The sequence below is a fragment of the Caretta caretta genome, chromosome 21 (genome assembly GCF_965140235.1).
Source record: "Caretta caretta isolate rCarCar2 chromosome 21, rCarCar1.hap1, whole genome shotgun sequence".
Lineage (NCBI taxonomy): Eukaryota > Metazoa > Chordata > Testudines > Cheloniidae > Caretta > Caretta caretta.
Genome location: NC_134226.1, coordinates 12,091,329 through 12,110,834, shown reverse-complemented (window position 1 = coordinate 12,110,834; position 19,506 = coordinate 12,091,329). Strand labels below are relative to the sequence as shown.

The 19,506-nt window shown below is 44.5% G+C and overlaps 1 protein-coding gene across 2 annotated transcripts in view; it reads right to left on the bottom strand.

The window, feature by feature from the left end:
• Window positions 1-16,282, bottom strand: part of MAPK14 (mitogen-activated protein kinase 14) — a 46,540-nt gene extending 30,258 nt beyond the window's left edge. The window contains exons 1-2 of one of the 2 annotated variants that reach the window (XM_048826498.2): window positions 15,585-16,282; window positions 6,171-6,300 (exon numbers count right to left, since the gene is read on the bottom strand). In XM_048826498.2, the coding sequence (XP_048682455.1) occupies window positions 6,171-6,300; window positions 15,585-15,700 (246 nt within the window). In that variant the 5' untranslated portion in view covers window positions 15,701-16,282. The remainder of the gene's footprint in view (window positions 1-6,170; window positions 6,301-15,584) is intronic. The other variant, XM_048826497.2, reaches the window with a different exon arrangement.
• Window positions 16,283-19,506: the final 3,224 nt, after the last annotated feature.

Here is a 19,506-nt window from a genome sequence, read left to right as displayed (position 1 = left end):
GGCACCTTAGAGACTAACAAATTTATTTGACAATAAGCTTTCGTGAGCTACAGCTCACTTCATCGGATGCATGCATGTATCGGATGCATCCGATGAAGTGAGCTGTAGCTCACGAAAGCTTATGCTCAAATAAATTTGTTAGTCTCCAAGGTGCCACAAGTACGCCTTTTCTTTTTATATAGCATTAGACATTTGATGTGCTTTACCAACATAAGACATTTATTTCCTACTCAAAAGAGTTTACAATCTTGAGACAAGATAGGACAATAGTTCAGAGGAGGAATGATATGGTGATTACTGATAAGGAAGGAGGATTTATTTGAAGAAATGTATTTTAAGAGATTTATAGGAGAAAGAAGGTGCCTGCCAGGTTAGAACAGGGAGATTATTCCAGGCACAGGGTTTAGAATGAGAAAGACTCAAAGTAGATGAAGACTGCAATGAAACAAAAGAATTGGGAAGAGCAAAAGTAACAGTACACGATGATAAACATAATTAGCGATAAAATCTCTACTCTAATTTCCACTGCTTACTCCTACTAACTCAGCCCAGTGTGTGGCTGATGCCCAGAACTAGTTAAATAAAATGTTTATCTTGAGGGAAGGTTTCTGCAGCAGTCCACAGCAATTTTGGGAAGAAAAAAACAGCCCAAAAAGGTTCCAGAGAAACTTGGTAGGTGTGTCTATTAGGGCAATACCATCAACACTAGAGCTCTACCCTCACCATGGCATGAAGCAGGTGTTGTTGGGGAATATTCTTCATAATATGCCCGTGTTTTAAAAGTTCCATTTCAGTTAGCAATACGAACACTGTCAAGAAGGACTGCTGAAGTGTCAGAGCCTTTGGTGATCCTGGCAGCTGACTGACATGGCTGATAGCCAACTACACACACTGGAATGAAAAATATGAGAAATTCCAGTCAAAATGCCCAAGAGAATCCATGAATTAAGTTGTTTTGGGATGTTATTTCCTCACTAGATAGAGGCACTGGAAGCAGATTAGGCTCAGCTCACTGCCAAAATTTCAGGAATTTTCTTAATGTCAACCTAAAGCTCATATAAAATGTAAGTTAGAAGTCTCCCTCTTAACATTCTGGAAGCTGTACAAAGAGCTGGAGAACGTTCAGCCATGTGATTTTGCTGCCTCAAAATAGAGTATGGCACTGATGTGCTGGTGCCTTAACGCTGCAGTGAATGAGAATTATTCATCCAAAACCAGATCGTGTCCTAGGGCAATACAGAAGTTCCACACACACACTTCCAGGATGCCAAGGATATATTCTCAAAAAGTCAGAATTGTATTCATTCTCTTACTTTTTGGAGGAGTTCATGGCATAAATTGATGAGAAAAGAAAATAATCCCCAAGGTATACATGATACTACACAAGTGAGAGAATTAAGACAAGCAGCATTTGAAATTCAACACAGATTGGGATCATTGTTTACGTTTAACCTTCCCAGAAAAATCTTATCTTGCTTGCTAAGACTTGCTGCATCCTGTGCACAGAAGTTAGATACAGAAACTGGAGAGCATTTTTTAAAGGATATTAGGGTTGCAAGAAACCTCTGATATTACCTGATCCACTCTCCCAGAGGACCAACTTTAAGACTTCTTGCACAACACAAGAAATTGGAGAGGGCAGAAATACTGCTATTTAGCTTCTTTAAAAAGGTATCTAACTCCAAAAATAATGTACATTTTACTGATCATCAACAGCATGCTCAATGATGCAGAACATAGTAAGGGCAGGTCTACACTACAAACTTGCATTGGCATGGCTGTGCTTTTGTAGTGCTTCTGGTTAAGACTCTCTAAAGTGACAGCAGAGAGCTCTCCCATCAGCTTAACAACTCCACCTCTGCAAGAGGCAGTAGCTATGTCAGCAGGAGAAGCTCTCATGCCTACACAGCACAGTCTACACGGGGAGTTAAGGTTGGTATAACTACATCGCTCAGGGGTGTGGATTTTTTCACACCCCTGAGTGACACAGTTATACCGAAATGTGTTATGTAGACCTGGCCTAAGACAATGTCTCTATCAAAAGGCACTTACAATCACAATTCTACATACATAGCTTAAAAAACAAAAAAACAAAAAACACAGCACCAATAACCAGGATAGATCAATTTATCACATATTGGTGCAAATATTTTTCTTTTTACAATAGATACACAACTGCACTATTAGGATGATTCATACTGTGTTCTAAGAAGGGATCCGAAAGAAGGGTAGATGTTTGGCACACTGCCACAGACATTCTCCGCAGAAGGGATAGCGTGACAAGAGGCACAGGGATGAAAGTGGGAGAAGGACAGAGGAAGCAATAAGACAGAAGGTATGGCCAAAGCAGAGGAAATGAGGAAGAATTCAGAGTAGGAAGAGACTACAGAAGAAATTAGATGGAGCGGAGTTATGCAGAGCCTTAAACATGAGGATGAGAAGCCTGAACTTGATACAGAGGCAATGGAAAATCAGTGAAGGAATTCGAAGATGTGGGCAAGGGAACGAAGTGCAGTGGGTATGAAAGATAGCGTTTGTATTCCCCCTCTCAGTCTCATGGCCCAGGTACAAGGTAAGAAAATGGGGGACAAAGTTCTCCCCATGCTACAGTCCAAAGGTTAGGCTTTCCTCCCCTAACCTAGGATGTGAGCTCTCTGGAACAAGAACAAAACTATATGGTTCCTATAGTGCCTAGCACAATGGGGCCATGATCCTTGATTGAGACCTGCTGTAATACAAATAATAAAGTCGGGGCCAAGGACAATCTTTGTCAGTGAAGAATGCAATAGCTGAAGAGACACAGAATTCACAATAAAACCCACCCAGTGGGAACACGAAAAAGAGACAACCACCTCTTCCTAATGTTTGGAGAGTCCCAGCATCATGGAAGATAAGTCATCATGTCTCAAGACACTTTCCCCACATCCATCTTTGCAAGGGCAGTGGCAACTAATGCTAAGATGAGCAATTGGAGCCACCGGGCAGGGGGGAGGCAGCAGGGGGGGTTGGGGTTCAGCAGCACTACTGAAGCCCTGACTAGAATAGGCACAGCAGGAGGAAAGTCAAGTGACATTTATCTTACCTCACATGCAAAGACTGACCTCAGAGTGGATGGAAGAAACCAAACCTCCCAGAATATCGTAAAACGTGTTAAAAGCACAAATGTCAGACAGAGCACTAAATCAATTAGGCTCATCTTATTACTTAACATACTGTGAATCAAATTGAGGCTTTACTAAGAAATAGTTATATTGCAAGCCTTTCTTCATTACTGAAGGTTAGTTCTCTCAAAATACCCTTTTAACCGTTAAACTTTCGTGGAGTTACAGGAAACTAGACCAATTTATTACTATTAAGGATCTTCTATAAGCCCAGTAAAATATACTTAACACCCAAAATCAACTACAACAAGTATGCAACAGTCATCTGTTTAATAATCAGGTACTTCTCCCATCTTATGTTTTCAATCAGGTTACTCTAAGGAGGTTTGGTCACTTTCAAAAGCATTTACACCATTGCTTTTTCCCTCAGTCCTCCTTCCCAACACTTACTGAACATCCTGCAAATCAGCACTTCCCTCCCCCCAAAAGACTTGTAGCAGACCTTAACTAGGGGTGTCGATTAATCACAGCTAACTCATGAGATGAACTCAAAACAATTAATCGCAACTTAAAAAGTTAATAGCGATTAATCTTAGTTTAAATCACACTGTTAAGCAATAGAATACCAATTAAATATTTTGGGATGTTTTCTACATTTTCAAATATATTGATTTCAATTACAACACCCAGAATATGAAGTGTACAGTGCTCACTTACTATTATTATTTTGATTACAAATATTTGCACAATAAAAAAAACGAAACAGTATTTTTAAATTCACCTCATATAAGCACTGTAGTGCAGCCTCTATCATGAAAGTGCAATTTACAAATGTTGGATTTTTCTTGTTAAATAACTGCACTCAAAAACAAAACATTGTAAAACTTTAGAGCCTACAAATCCACTCAGTCCTACTTCTTGTTCAGCTAGTCGCCGGGACAAACAAGTTTGTTTACATTTATGGGAGATAATGCTGCCTGCTTCTTATTTACAATGTCACCTGAAAGCGAGAACAGGTGTTTGTGTGGCACTTTTGTAGCCATCATTGCAAGTTATTTATGTGCCAGATATGCTAAACATTGACATGCCCCTTCATGCTTCAGCCACCATTCCAGAGAACATGCTTCCATGCTGATGACACTTGTTAAAAAAGTAATGCGGTAATTAAATTTGTGACTGAACCCCTTGGGGGAGAATTGTATGTCTCCTGCTCTGTTTTACCTGCATTCTGCTATATATTTTATGTTATGGCAATCTCGGATGATGACCCAGCACGTTTGTTTTAAGAACACTTTCACTGCAGATCTGAGAACGCAAAGAAGGTACCAATGTGAGATTTCTAAAGATAGCTACAGCACTAGACCCAAGGTTTAAGAATCTGAAGTGCCTTCCAAAATCTGAGAGGGACGAGGTGTGGAGCATGCTTGCAGAAGTCTTAAAAGAGCAATACTCCAATGCGGAAACTCCTGCTGGTGGCATCTGACTCAGAGGATGAAAATGAACATGTCAGTCCACACTGCTTTGGATCGTTATCAAGCAGAACCCCAGTGTCACCAGCATGGAAGCATGTCCTCTAGAATGGTGGTTGAAGTATGAAGGGACATCTGAATCTTAAGCACATCTACCACGTAAATATCTTGCGACACCAACTGCAACAGTGCCATGTGAATGACTGTTTTCATTTTTAGGTGACACTGTAAACAAGAAAGGGCAGCATTATCTTCTGCAAATGTAAACAAACTTGTCTGAGTGATTAGATGAACAAGAAGTAGGACTGAGTGGACTTGTAGTTTTACATTGTTTTATTTTTGAATGCAGTCATTAATTGTACATTTGTAAGTCCAACTTTCATAATAAAGAGATTTCACTACAGTACTTGTATTAGGTGAATAATTTCTTTTGTTTTTTACAGTGCAAATATTTGTAATAAAAAATAAGTATAAAGTGGGCACTTTACACTTTGTATTCTGTGTTGTAATTGAAATCAATATATTTGAAAATGTAGAAAACATCCAAAAATTTAAATAAATCGTATTCTATTGTTTAACAGCGTGATTAATCACAATTAATTTTTTTACTCTTGACAGCCCTAACCTTAATTAATTTTCTACTAAAAAAAGTACCCATTCTTCTGACTCACTTCTGTCACCTTCTCAAAGTACTAAAAAACGTTTTAATTGATACCTAAATTCCCATACTACAAGACTTTGAATGTAGTCATGCTGGAGGTTCAGTTTACTTATCACTGGGTTGGTCTGCATTTGATCAAGCTTTTCACAGCTATGAACATCCAATTTCCCACACATTGCATGTCTCTGGGCATCTCCGAGGACAGTGGTTTCCAAATGTTAACAACCTGTGAACCCCTGTCACTGAAATGTCAAGTCTCACGGACCCCCTCCTAAAAATGAGTATTTCCAGGGATTTTCTCCTTGACCTGAATATAAATTATAAAAGCAGTGATCTTGGAAATATAAAATTGTTTTTATGACATGTTTATTACACACTATTTATTACTATTATTATCATTACAGTATTTTATTACATTATGAAAATGGCTACACTCTTCCAAGATCTCATTTTCATAGCTTGTATCACTTTGAATAAGCCTGTTATAAGACAAGGCTCCTATGCTTCATCAAGGAGTATCAGATGTGAAACCGCAGGAAGGGATTTAAGAAGCCAACTCAAAGAGTTCCTCCTACACAAGCATTCAGGTCTTGAGCAGTCCAGGCAAACAACGCACGTTACAACAAATCTTAAACTTGTTCTTCATAGTAATTTTAAAAACAACACTAGCTGCCTATTTAATTTTAAAAACAGCAAAATATATCCACCTCCCTTTCCATTTTTTATAAGAAGTCTTAAAGTTTAAATCTCCTCAGTGTGATAGATAGGCTTGCTTTGATCTGCTTAGCTCTTGGAAGTCCAGGGGCTCTGGGCTGCTGGCCCTGTGCTGTCCAGGGTGCCTAGGGACAGCTCTGTCTGCCATTAGGGAATTTTTTTCCCCCGAGAACCCCCTGTAACATTTCACGAACCCCAGTTTGCAACCACTATCCTAGAACTTACATTTTCATGTTTCATATGTTTAAGTAGCCGTAGTTCTCTGTAGGTCCTTTTGGCGTGGATGATGGACTGAAATGGTCTGGACAGCTTCTTCACAGCCACTCGCAGCCCAGTTTTTCTGTCAAAGGCAGAGCTACAATTTAAAAAAAATAAAGTTACCAAATGTAAAAAATACTTTAAAAATAACTAGGGATTGAGACTGAAATAACTCATTTCCCCCAGTGAAATTAGTCCAAAGTACCCTGTGCCACATTTTAAAAAGCCACCTTTCCATACCTATGTTTGGTTTCCAAGGAAAAGTGGCAAAGAGCTAGATGAATCCTTTGCATCAGGATCAGTGGAAGGGAGGACAGGAAAGGGGTTTTGCAGAAGAGGTGTGTATACCGTTCTTTAAGAAAGCAGTCTGATGCATACCCTCAAAATATTTGTATAGAACATTTTAATTTACTTTAGAATTAAGATGTGGCAAACACACGCAGTCTCTCTCTCTCAAAAATCAATACAGTAAGAGAGAATCAAAGTCTTCAAGTCTTTTTTAGTTGGAGAGCCTGGCCTTGCAAAAATACGTAATTTACAAGGAAGTGTCCTGCAAGATTCCCTGAACATTTCACAGCTCAATGAGAAATCCCTTACGAAGCTTCATTTCAGTTTATTCAACTAGTTCAGTTCGATTACTAGTTCATTCCAAGTTAAGAAACAGATTGGGAATTGAAAAAGTAGGAAAGCTTGTATTCCCTCTTACAATCTATGAATAAAATACTAGTGTAAGGATGAGATATACTAGTTCTAAAATCTTGAACAATATGACGACCAGACAAAATCAATTCAATTCACTAACTACATACACTGCTACCTTTAATAAAATCAATTTTAAACGGAAAACATGCTTTGATATTTTTTTCTTATGTATCAGCACATTTAAAGTAGTTTTATTTAACTAATCAAACCATAACTGTTTCGGGCATTTTAAATGAATTCCAGTTTCCATCCAAACAGAGCTTGACATGAATCAAGAATAAAAAGCTAATCTCCAAATTAAAAAATGCATCATTCACCATTTTCTAACATAACAAAACAAATAAAACTTAAGAGTCTGAGTAAGTGTCTGTTAAGCTATATAATTGCTTAAAAATGTGTACAGATTTAATGTATCCTCCTGGTTGGCAAAAAGTAGTACTAAATGTATGTAAAGACTATACTTAGTTGTAAATCAACATGATTTAATGGTTACCAACTAACGAGAATCAACCTCTCTTTAGGGGAAAAAAGGTGTAAATGCAAAACAAGTTTAAAACTGATTTACAATCAATGTTTCCTGCCTGATAATTTAAGTTGCTTTGATTTAAATCAATCCATCCTGAATGTTATCACAAAAGATTTTGACATAGATGAAAAGCATTATTCTATTACACCTAAGATATATCCCCACACAATATTCCAGAGCCCTAGCTGAGAATTTTAGATTCCAAGCACCAACAAAAGATAGATATTTAGCTGTGAACAACTGAATACCACTTCTGCTTTATTCCCCCTTTGGATGTTTTTGAAATCTAACTTCTTCTTGTTTGTTGAAAAGAAGAGAGAGGAAGAGGTAGAGGATGTGAAATTGATGAAGTTAAGCTTAATAGTAAGATAATGGAGAAAGGGTACAGAGAATGGAAGAGAAGCCAAGAGTATTAGGACATAATTTGCCCATTTCACAGAACATTTATTCAAACCAGCCTGCCTCTCGATTCAACTAAGATCTATAAAGACCATTTCCCTTGATAATCATGAAAAGGAAGGGAAAGCTCATGTTTACAAGTTCAAAGTGGGAAGCAAGGCCAGTAATGGAAAGTCCATCACCACATCTCACAGAAGAGAAGTCACAGCAGGAAAAGCATATGCATACTAAATCCACAGCTTTATACAAGTCAGAAATAAAAACTAAATATATACCCGCTCCAAACCACAGTCTATTTATCTTCTATAAAATGAAGTCACATTACTTATTAGTGTGACTTGCTAAGTTTCACTTAAGAAAAATACCCCTGTTAAAATCCGTGTGCTCTCTCCACTCAGAGTGCTGAAATGAAGCTTATGAAAAACTTGGCAACTATGTAGCCGAACACTTAAATTTTTTTCAACCAGCAACCATCATCTTCCATATGTTCTCTATTTTGTACTATTGCGATATGAAGAGAGTACTTCTAATCCTTCTCTGCAGAACAACAGTAGCCCCTTCTGTGCAGGAGAGTACATTCCACTGAAACAGCTCACAGAAAAAGATATGGAAATAAAGCTGGAAAAGTCTCCCAGAGATCACAGAAGCCTCAGACTGCTGTAGTAGAATTACTAACCCCCAATGCTTTGAATTAATCAAAATGCGTTTGAAATCTACTATGCTCTTCATCATTTGTGTGTATTACTTCCTACACTTCACTAAATTGGACAATCAAAATAAACTAGTACTGGTTTTATTTTGTTTTGATTGCTTTTTCATCTCAAGTTCTCAAGCACAATTACAACGTATCAATGTTGAAGTAGCAAACCCTGCAGGGGAATATTTCAAATACTATTTTCATTTTCTGTTTCATGCAAGCTTTTTTTTAAAAAAAAAATACTACACACAAAATCTGAATTTAGGGTCTACACACAACAGCATAATTTTAATGAGACATGAGGTTTTTTCCAGATATACTTCACAGCTCCAAAATAAAATCTTAGTCATCATAATCCAAACTAGACGGATGTCAATTGGTCATCCTCTTTAAGGCTCCATCTCTTTCAACTGCAACAGGTAGCATACAACACAGTTTAACAATCTCTCTTGCCTTGGAAAAAAGAGAATCCTCTGCATATTTATTTCACCTTCACAACTGCAATCACTATTACCACACTTCTCACTTACCAGAACACAATATACTGCTTCCAGAGCATCCCTAACCCTGCCAACCAAGGAAGCAAGGGATTGGAATTCTTCGCTAGGTTTTCCTTATTTACCACAGAAAATAAGGAATAACTTCAGTTAAACAGATGCAGTTACAGTGGTGCAATAGTGATGTGTGATGGGGAGGGAGGAAATACAATTTTAAAACTAATTCTACCTCCACTAGGCCACCGTTCTGTTCCTAACAAGCACATATAGGCTACATCTAGTTTGAACTTACATAAATTGATCAGATGCCTCCAATAACCTGAAGGAAACAGGGTCCAGGGAAGTTAAAAATGAAAACACGACAACTACTTGACAGTTAAACCTCCTATGGCTTCAGTGTGACAAGAGTCTTCCTACTTTGTACTTGAGCAGTGCTAGAAGTAAAGATCCTGACCCAAACTAAGGTCCCTACACTCCATATATTTCCTTTCAATATGCTCCTCAAACTGGAGAATATTTTATCCTTAAAAAATTTCTACATTATTCTTTACAGTTAGCCTTCTTTATGGAGAAGAGCAATAAGCCAGAAAACTTTACAGAAAGACACCTCACCCACACTTTAGTACTGCCATAGCCTAAGTAGACAAAACAGAGAGCTTACAGTGGTGCAGGTGCAACACTGCAGCTGTGAGCTCTCTAGTGCAGCCACTCAAGCTCTCCCATCGACTTAATTCACTCCCACCGAGCAGCAGCAGCAATGTCTGCAGGAAAAGCTCTACCACCAACATAGCGCTGTCCACACCAGCGCTTAGGTTGGCTAAATTAAGTTGCTCAGGGGCATGGCTTATTCACACCCCTAAGTGACGTAAGTTATACCGACATAAGTGCTAGTGTAGACATAGCCCTAAATAGACAGTTTCCTCCCTGAAGAGCTTACATTTATTAGGGCACGCCCTACAGTCTGGGGACCTCTGTTTTAGGGGTTTGTACAGTGCCTAGGACAACAGGGCCCCAACGTCACTTACAATCTTTAGGTGGTACCAGAATACAAATTATTTTTAATAGTTCAATTCTTGTTTTCTTTGCACCATATTCTTTTATGCTCCTATATTAGAAAAATTTTTCCACATTTAGAACACTCTAAATATTAAGATAAGGTTTTTTACAAACCTACCAATTTTGCCCTTTTCTACTTGTAAAATTTATATTTTTCTATGTAACTTTAAGGGAACTGACAATATATCTTTAATTTTGCACTTCACATGTTTAACTTACAGAACAGTTCTCCCCCTGGCCCTCATAAAAACAAATCACTGTGGTACAACAGCATCATCAGTTGATGTCATTAGCAGTAAAGCTCTCTGGGAACAATGTTTGTAAAAAGCTACTGCAAAGCAAGGGAGCCACAACTTTGCTCAACTTGTCATGACTCCCAGGGCAGCACCCAATTAACATAAACAAATAGACTGTATCCACTTGAATCAAGATATCTCAACAGACTGGACTTTAAAGTTGTACATTGTAGCCAGCTTTGTGTTTAAAATATTAGTCATCCCTGCTGCAGAGCCAGAAGAGGAAGGGAGGAATCCCAAGAGAGGTGTCAATGTATCCAGTACAATAACTTTTCACACACCATAAAAACAATTAACATTAGATGTCAGTACTACAGAGATACTCTCTACCCCCAAATTATAACAGTTTTAAGTTAGGTCATATCTGAGGCCTAGAAACAGAGCTTCTCTAAAGATTTTTGAGCATGCTGAGTAATTTTTGGCTGATGTAGATGACTGCCTAATGCTTTTACAAATAAGAACACAGAGCTACACAACGGCTGTTACATTGGAAAGTGTTTTTTAAACACTACCTAAAATCAGCATTTATTACAACCTTAGAACAGTTGCATTAAATCTATCCATTATATTTCAGTTGAAAAAGACGGTTGAGGAAGAGAAGCTCATGACAAGTAGAAACTATAAATCCCATTTTTAAGAATGATAAACGTGAGTTTAGGATTTACATGCCTCTGTCATAAATCACAGCTTGCAAGTTTCACAGCCAGTTAGGCTCTATCATGGATGCAATTCAGGAAATTGCCTCATTACCTCCTAACTTACCAGAACACACACCACTTTGAGTTGTGATTGTATGTCACTTACACAAAGCTAACCCTCTAAGAATAATCTCAGAACAAATCCAGAGAACTACTGTCGAGACAAGATATGTTTTTTCAGCGGTCTGAAACTAAAGAACTGGCAAAACTATTCTTCAAGTAGAGTTTGTTTAGAAACTGGGTAACATTATCAGTCTCTTTCAAATCTCACACTAATTCTGTTCTGCGTATCACTAGCTGCTATGCAAGCAAACATGCTACTCATCGAGTCCCGTTAGTGGTATCCTCTTTTTTGTCCTGAAGACTGTTTTAGAGACCACCAACCCCATTGTGTAAGCAGGAAATCTATGGCCTTCAAAATGTTTGAGAGTCCTGTTTACATATTACTAAGACCACAGCCATTTACAAGTTCAGTCCCTATATATATGGCAGACACCACAACTCCAGCATACAGCTATAAAAAAAGCATGTATTTCAGCACCTCTTCCCGGCCTGTGTTTGATCATATTAAGTCAGCATCAGTTCGCAAAAAGCTACAATACCAGATATCCATGAATATTACTTTGCTGTACAGTGAGTAGTTCAGGATGGAAAATGACTCACAATATTCCTCCACTTCTTAAAATTCAAGTTCTATAACAAGTTCAAACTCCTTGACCTCACTTTCAAGGCTCTGCCCAGCACCTCCTCATGTGTATGGCTTGTCTCCTGCTACACCCCTGCTTGCATGTTCTGCTAATGCCACCTGCCCTACTAAATTGTTTTCAGGCTCCTCCCAGTGAACTCCATGGCTCCTTTCATGCCATGCCCCACACCAGAAACACCCTTCTTCCCCAGCAACCTTGCTTTCTTCCAAGTCCCTCCCATTAGCCAGAGGAAATGAGTTTGTCTTTCACCATGTAACATGCACCCCACATGGATACTTCATATATAGACACACTACAACCATTCACAAACAAATCAAACCACCCGATAAACCAATTAAGTTATTTCTCCTACAGGTTGGAAAGGTAAAAATAATGATTTCTATTTTATTATTTTATTTTTAAATTCAGAAGTGATCAGATACTTTGGTGATGGATTGGTGAGCGTGAAGATAGATGCTATCCCAAAAAACACTTTAAAGTAGCAATGATTTTGAAAACTATTTGAAGAGATGTGAGGTTTTTACTTAATTTCCCCTTAAAAATTTAACATTTACAGTTCCTTAAATGTGCGGTAGTTTTTTTTTTCTTTAAAACTAAAGGGAATTAGCTGTGTAGCATAACATGCAAGAAACTCAGAGTCTGGGTTTGAGCCTTTGATTTTTGACTCTCAACTGATAAACTCAGTACTGTGTATTTTTACAGTCTACTATTCTTTATAAAGAATACCTCTTTTCGAAGAGCTACATAACCTATAACATTCTTCCCCAAACTAAGTACGGCCTTAAAGAGGCAATCTAGAGCATTTACGGACTGAGGCCTTTTATACATTAGGCAAAAAAGCTGTTGTAAAAACACATTGCTTGGAACACTTTGAACTTGCAATGCCTGGGCAACACTTTGTATCTACACATAACAGATGTTCAACACATTTTATAAGTACCAATTGCATAAAGTGACTGAAACATCTGGGACAGTTTAGTTTGGATCTAGCTGACCCCATGCTGTAACCAATGATTTCTCCTCAATATGGTCAGGAAGCCAAAAGAGTTGCACCAGCATCAATTCTGTCACTTGTCCCAATTCCATTCTACAATGTACCTTGCATTTGGAAGTTAATCAAAATCTCCTGTACCTAACAACCACATGGAAGCATTCTGAAACAGATGCTTCAGGAATCCCAGAATGAATTGATGCCAACATGATTGTAGAGTGCACTTCATGTGAATGCACAATAAGAATACAAACAACAACAGCTATGTTGCATGAAGATGCTAAACTGTTGTAAGAGCAAGCAGCATAAGCATTTCACACAATAGGTGTTACTGCAATGGTTTCATAAGTCAGAATAGGCAACTTCACTGACTACACCAGAGTTTCCCAGACTTTTGAAAACTGAGCTGCCCATCTTTCATCTTTCTTCTATTCTTTTTAAATCAAGGACGAGACTTAAGAACAAACAGAGATCTGCCTGTGCCTTCTCTCCCAACTACTGCACCCCATAATTTGGAAAACACTAATCTACAGGACTTGTTAGCTCTGTTATTTATGTTTGAGTAAGAGTCTTCTCCCTAACAGCCTAGACATTCATCCAATTTAACCCCCTCACCTTGGTGTGCAAGTAGTGATGCATGCTAGTACATTTTATCTGCATCACTGCCTGGGGAGTTTTCTATCTTGAGGGTGTTAATCACACTAAAATCATAATCCTGTGTTTGCAGTCTCAATCTGGTACAATGAAAATTAATTTGATGCCTCATTCAACACAGTGACTTTACATTCGGATCAGGAAGGAAAAGATGTGCCAGACCAGAGCAAGTCCTTGTGTGAATATAATAAACTTTGATAATCTGCAACTATTAGCTACATGTTTGAAGCTGCTTCCAACAGAAAATACAACTTCCTCTGCTACTAATGCAATTGCACAATCTTTAAAGGTTTTGACACAGCAAAACAGGAAGTTCATGATGCAAACCCTTATGTTATATGGGTAGTGGAAAGAAATATTTGGAAGTAATGCAAGCATTTTGGAAAGCACAATAGGAGTTGGGGGTAGGAGCAGACCTTGCTCATTTTATTTTTTTTATTTTATTTTTAGGATTGACCCTGCCACAAGGCACTGAGCACCCTCAACTCCTATTGATTGTAGTGGGCAATCAGAACACTCAGCATCTCAGGAGATATCAACCAACCAACAAGGTCAAGCCCTTATCTTACTACTTCAATAAAGCTCAGCCTTTCTACAGTAAAACTTTGGGGGGAACACATTCATACTATTAGAACCTGTTTAACCTTTATACAAAAGATAAAGGACAAATGCTCATATACTTTTAGTATAGTATACTTTTAGTACATAACAATTTTAATAGAGGTTATTTAAATGGAACTTTGCAAACAATTTAGTATAATATAATCACCCTTTGTTAAAAAAACAAACAGCTGACAGTTTGGGTTTTTTAAAAGCTACAGTGTATACATGACTATTACTTTTCTTCATTAGTATTGTTTACTTGAGTCCTACACTGTAGATATAAATTTACATATTGCATAAAAATTCATTAACGCATGCTCACTTCACACATTCGAGGAGACCACAGTGTGGAAACACTATTACAAAATCTTCATCAGGGTCTGACATACTGGGTGCAGAAAAGCTTTAAACACTATATGCATTCATAAGACATTCATGTTTTACATATTCTCTCTTTTAAAAAAGGGCAAAGCCGCCTAAAAAAGCTTTCACGCATCACTGTGATTTGACTGCAAAACTGAGGCTAGTCAAGTAGACAAATTCATTTCCTATTCTATATTTTGAAGACCAAAACTAATAAGCACTGTTGCATTATGAAATGAGCAAAAATACTTGATGCAACAAGGGAGTACAACCTTTTTAATCATGCTGCTGTGACTACAGGCAAGTCAAGCTCTGCAGATACACATCTTATCTGTATTAGTTTAAGAAAAGATTAAAGACCAGAATGTTTTTTTTTCCTGACAGTTATGTCCACACTTTCACAGCTCTGACAGCAGGATTTTGCTACCATAGGCATCTACACATAATTTTCTCACTCAGGAAAGACCACGAATTTCCCTATGTTAACCTCCCATGGCCAGTGGTATGGAATTGTTACCTGTAAGAGCACTCCTGGCAGACAGGGCAAGGCAGAAGAGATCACCTCATAGCCTTTCCCACCACATCACCGTCCTAGTATCAACAAACCTCTCTTTAAAATCACCCCAAATGCCACCCGCTCTGCAGTTCCCAGCTGAAACTGGAACAAGAGCTACCAGGCACCTGTTCTGCAAAGCAGACTTTGGCACGCCCCACCACTCAGTAACTAAAGGGGGTGGGGGAGAGGGAGGAAAGTGTGCGGATTAATACCCTGGAGGAAGAGTGGGACAAGACTATCTTCTGTGAAATTGACTTTACCACCACCTGCCATGTGGTGCAATCTGCTGCATCCCACCGCGGAGACGCTGCTTCTGCAGCGGTTTCTCCACTAATCTAGGGATAAAAGCCACCCGTGGGCAAGGCCGATTCACCCATCTTGGGGGCAGGAGGAAGGGGGCGAACCCCACCGAGGGCAGGGAACCCCCCGCCCTCTAACTCAGTCCCCGCCCCCGCACGTGCAACACCGACGGTCCCCCCGAAGTGGGTGAGAAGCCGGGGCAGATTCCCCACCTCCCCTCCACCCCCCGAGAGAGCGGGGGGGGGGGCGGGGTGCAGCTCAGACAGGCAGATTCCGATCCAAGCAGCCTCCCTCCCGTGCGTCCTGCGCCCCCCCCCCCCCCGCCCCCGGACTCACCAGACGGAGCCGTAGGCCCCGGAGCCCACCGGGGACAGGTTCTGGTAGCGCTCGGGCACCTCCCAGACCGTCTTGTTCAGCTCCTGCCGGTAGAACTTGGGCCGCTCCTGAGACATCTCGGCTCCGCAGCCCGCCCCGCCCGGCCAGGCGGGAGGGGGGACTCTGCCGGCGGCCCCAGCAGCGGCTCTTCCTCCCCCGCCCCCCCCCTGCAGAGAGAGGGGCAGGTCTGCACCCCTCCCTCCCCTCAGGGGGGCCTCGGGCCGCCGCCGGCCCCCCCCCTCACCACGGCCCGGGCCAGTGACCGTTGACAGCCGCCGCGGACCCCCCCCTCCCCTGTCGCGCGCTGCTGCCCCCGCAGGGGCCGCGGGTGTCTCGTGCAGCGCCTCCCCCCCCCAAAAAAACCCCCCAAAAAGTGGGGGCTGTCCCGCGCGACTGTTAGGGTTCTCCTCACGCGCCCCCTGCGTGCTCCCCACTGTCACCCCAAGGGGCGGGACAGCGCGTGTGTGAGGGGAGGGGGGGGGTCCTGAAAGGAACCAGATGTTGATGCGGGGGGGGAGGGAGACTCCTCTCACAGGCAGAGCAAGGCAGGCGGCGAAGGCGACTCCGGAGTGACCTCCCCCGCCCGTGCCCAGTGGCACTGCCCAGGCGATTCCGCCTCCTCCCGGAACCCCGACCAATCGATCGCGCCCCGCCGCCGCCGCCGCCGCCTCGCGAGAGCTGAGGCGCACAGCGCGGCGATGACCCAATATGGAACCAGCGCCCACCGCCCTCCTCTCTCGCGAGAGCGGCCTGAGACCGGGCTGGGGGCGGAGCTAGCGGGGCGCGGGGAAGCCGCGCGGCGGGCGGCGTGGGCGGCGAGCCTGGCGCGGAGGAAGCGGCGGCTGGGCCCGGCTCGGCTCGGCTCGGCTCCCTGGAGCCGGGCTGCTGCTAGCGGCGCCGGGGGCGGCTGGGCCCGGCTGCTGCTAGCGGCGCCGGGGGCGGCTGGGCCCGGCTGGGCTTGGGGGAGAGAGGCAGGGGGCCAGGCCTGGTCATTGCTGGGCATGGGGCTAGCTGGCTCTGGTACATCAGAGGCGACCGGCCCCTGTGGGTCTGGTGCCTCGGGATTCATTTCACTTCCTCCCCCCCCAGTGACTGACTTCTCCCAACTCAGCCCTCTGCCCTGGGGCCGTCTGCACGCAGGAGCCCACGGAATAATGGGGCGGAGGAAAGCTGCGAAATCCTCTCCAGGATTTCCCGTGCCTTGTGGCCCTGTCTTCTGGGCTGTAGGCGCTTCGGGGGAGCCGCCTTTTGGGGGCTGGGCGGTGCAGAAGGATCCGCAGCGGAGCGAGCAGCTGTGTAGGGGCTTTGCGCCGAGCTCGGGTCTGAGAATTGGGAAGCAGGGGGATGTAAGCCTTTGCTTGAGAGTGCAGCATGCGCTGAAATGCCCTGTGAAATGGAGCTCGAGCTCAGTGTCGGCACCAAATAACGGAGTGAAGTGGCTGCCCCAAGGTCACGCAACAACAAATAAGTGGCGGTCAGCCTTTGAATGCAGGGGCCCCTCCCTTTAAGCGCTGGACCATGCTATCTTTCACTTGAGGTGGCGAGTTTTGTAGGCGCTACGTTATTCAAGACAGACGGGAGTCACCAAACTGCTTCTGAGTGGCAAATGCATGAAACGCTGGTTATTTTGCAATTACATAAAATTGGGTTTGAGAAAGTAGGTGGATGCAAGAAAAACCAAAGAACTGCCCTAGAAGAGGCCATTAAAATACTGGGGCTATCAAGGTGCCTGATCTTTTTGCTTCACTATGTACCGTGCAGCGGATGAAAAGTTTTATGAGCTGTACATGCGCTTTTCTTCAGTATCTGTGCAATATCCACAGACACGGCCCCCGTGGGGTTGGAGGAGGGAGGGGAGAAGCTCAGACCCAGGTCACCCCGGGGGAGGGGAGGGAAAGGAAGGGGATCGGACGTGGCCTCCATGGGGTTGGAGTGGAGAGGCTCAGACCCAGTCACTCCGGGGGGAGGAGAGGAGGGGATCAGACGTGCCCCCATGGGGTTGGAGGGCACGGGATCAAACCCGGTTACCCCATGGGGTTGGAAGAGGAAGGGAATCAGACGTGCCCCCCATGGGGTTGGAGGAGGGCGGGGAGAGGCTCAGATGTGCCCCCCATGGGGTTGGAGGAGGGAGGGGATCAGACCCGGTTACCCCATGGGGTTGGAGGAGGGAGGGGAGGGGATCAGACGTGCCCCCCATGGGGTTGGAGGGCACGGGATCAAACCCGGTTACCCCATGGGGTTGGAGGAGGAAGGGGATCAGACGTGCCCCCCATGGGGTTGGAGGAGGGCGGAGAGAGGCTCAGATGTGCCACCCATGGGGTTAGAGGAGGAAGGGGAGGGGATCAGATGTGGCACCCATGGGGTTGGAGGAGGGCGGGGAGGGGATCAGACCCAGTCACCCCACGGGGTTAGAGGAGGGAGGGGAGGGGATCAGACGTACCCCCATGGGGTTGGAGGGGACGGGATCAAACCCGGTTACCCCATGGGGTTGGAGGAGGAAGGGGATCAGACGTTCCCCCCATGGGGTTGGAGGAGGGCGGGGAGAGGCCCAGATGTGCCCGCCATGGGGTTAGAGGAGGGAGGGGAGGGGATCAGACGTGCCCCCATGGGGTTGGAGGGGACGGGATCAAACCCGGTTACCCCATGGGGTTGGAGGAGGGCGGGGAGAGGATCAGACGTGCCCCCCATGGGGTTGGAGGAGGGCGGGGAGGGGATAAGACCCAGTCACCCCACGGGGTTAGAGGAGGGCGGGGAGGGGATCAGACGTGCCCCCCATGGGGTTGGAGGAGGGCGGGGAGGGGATCAGACCCAGTCACCCCATGGGGTTAGAGGAGGGCGGGGAGGGGATCAGACGTGCCCCCATGGGGTTGGAGGGGACGGGATCAAACCCGGTTACCCCATGGGGTTGGAGGAAGAAGGGGATCAGACGTGCCCCCCATGGGGTTGGAAGAGGGCGGGGAGAGGCTCAGATGTGCCCCCCAGGGGGTTAGAGGAGGGAGGGGAGGGGATCAGACGTGCCCCCGATGGGGTTGGAGGAGGGCGGGGAGGGCATCAGACGTGCCCCCATGGGGTTAGAGGAGGGCGGGGAGGGGATCAGACGTGCCCCCGATGGGGTTGGAGGAGGGCGGGGAGGGCATCAGACGTGCCCTCATGGGGTTGGAGGGGACGGGATCAAACCCGGTTACCCCATGGGGTTGGAGGAGGGCGGGGAGGGGATCAGACCCAGTCACCCCACGGGGTTGGAGGCGGGGCCCAGGCCCCCCCCCGGGCCAGCTGGGGGCAGCATCCCGTGCCCCTCGCGCCCCACCCCGGGGTTGGCAGTTGGCGAGGCCCGGCCGCCCCCGCGAGTCTCGAAGCCGGGGCGGCGGCGGCGGCGGCTCAGGTTGCCGCGGGTGAGCGGGCCCTGGGCTCCCCCTGCTCCCGGCGAGCGAGGGGGGTGTCCCGGGGCGGGGCCGTGGCTGGCGGGGAGAATAAGGGGAGGGGCCGTGGGCGAGTCGAGAGAGGGGAGGGAGAGGCTGAGAGTGGCCCCCCGGGGGCACTCGGCCCCCAGCCCCTCTGAAGAGCTGCCCCAGGGATCTGGGAGCAAGGGTCCCAATCTTCCCGCAGTGGCCCTGGGGGTTGCTGCGGTGGAGGGGGTGATAACAGCGCCACCACTGCTCCCAGTGGCCTGGGTGCTGGAAGTGGGGTGCGGCTGCACCCTCTGGCCTGAAGTGGTTTTTTTCCAGCATATCCAGGGTTTACAGTTTGGTTTAATGGCTCTGGGCACCCACACTGAACAAATTGTTCCGGCGTCCCTGCTTGGATGGGGTTACACCAGGGATGGATGTATCCCCGGCTTAGCCAGTTAAACATTCTCTTTCAGTGAGACAGTCCGGTTCTGTGA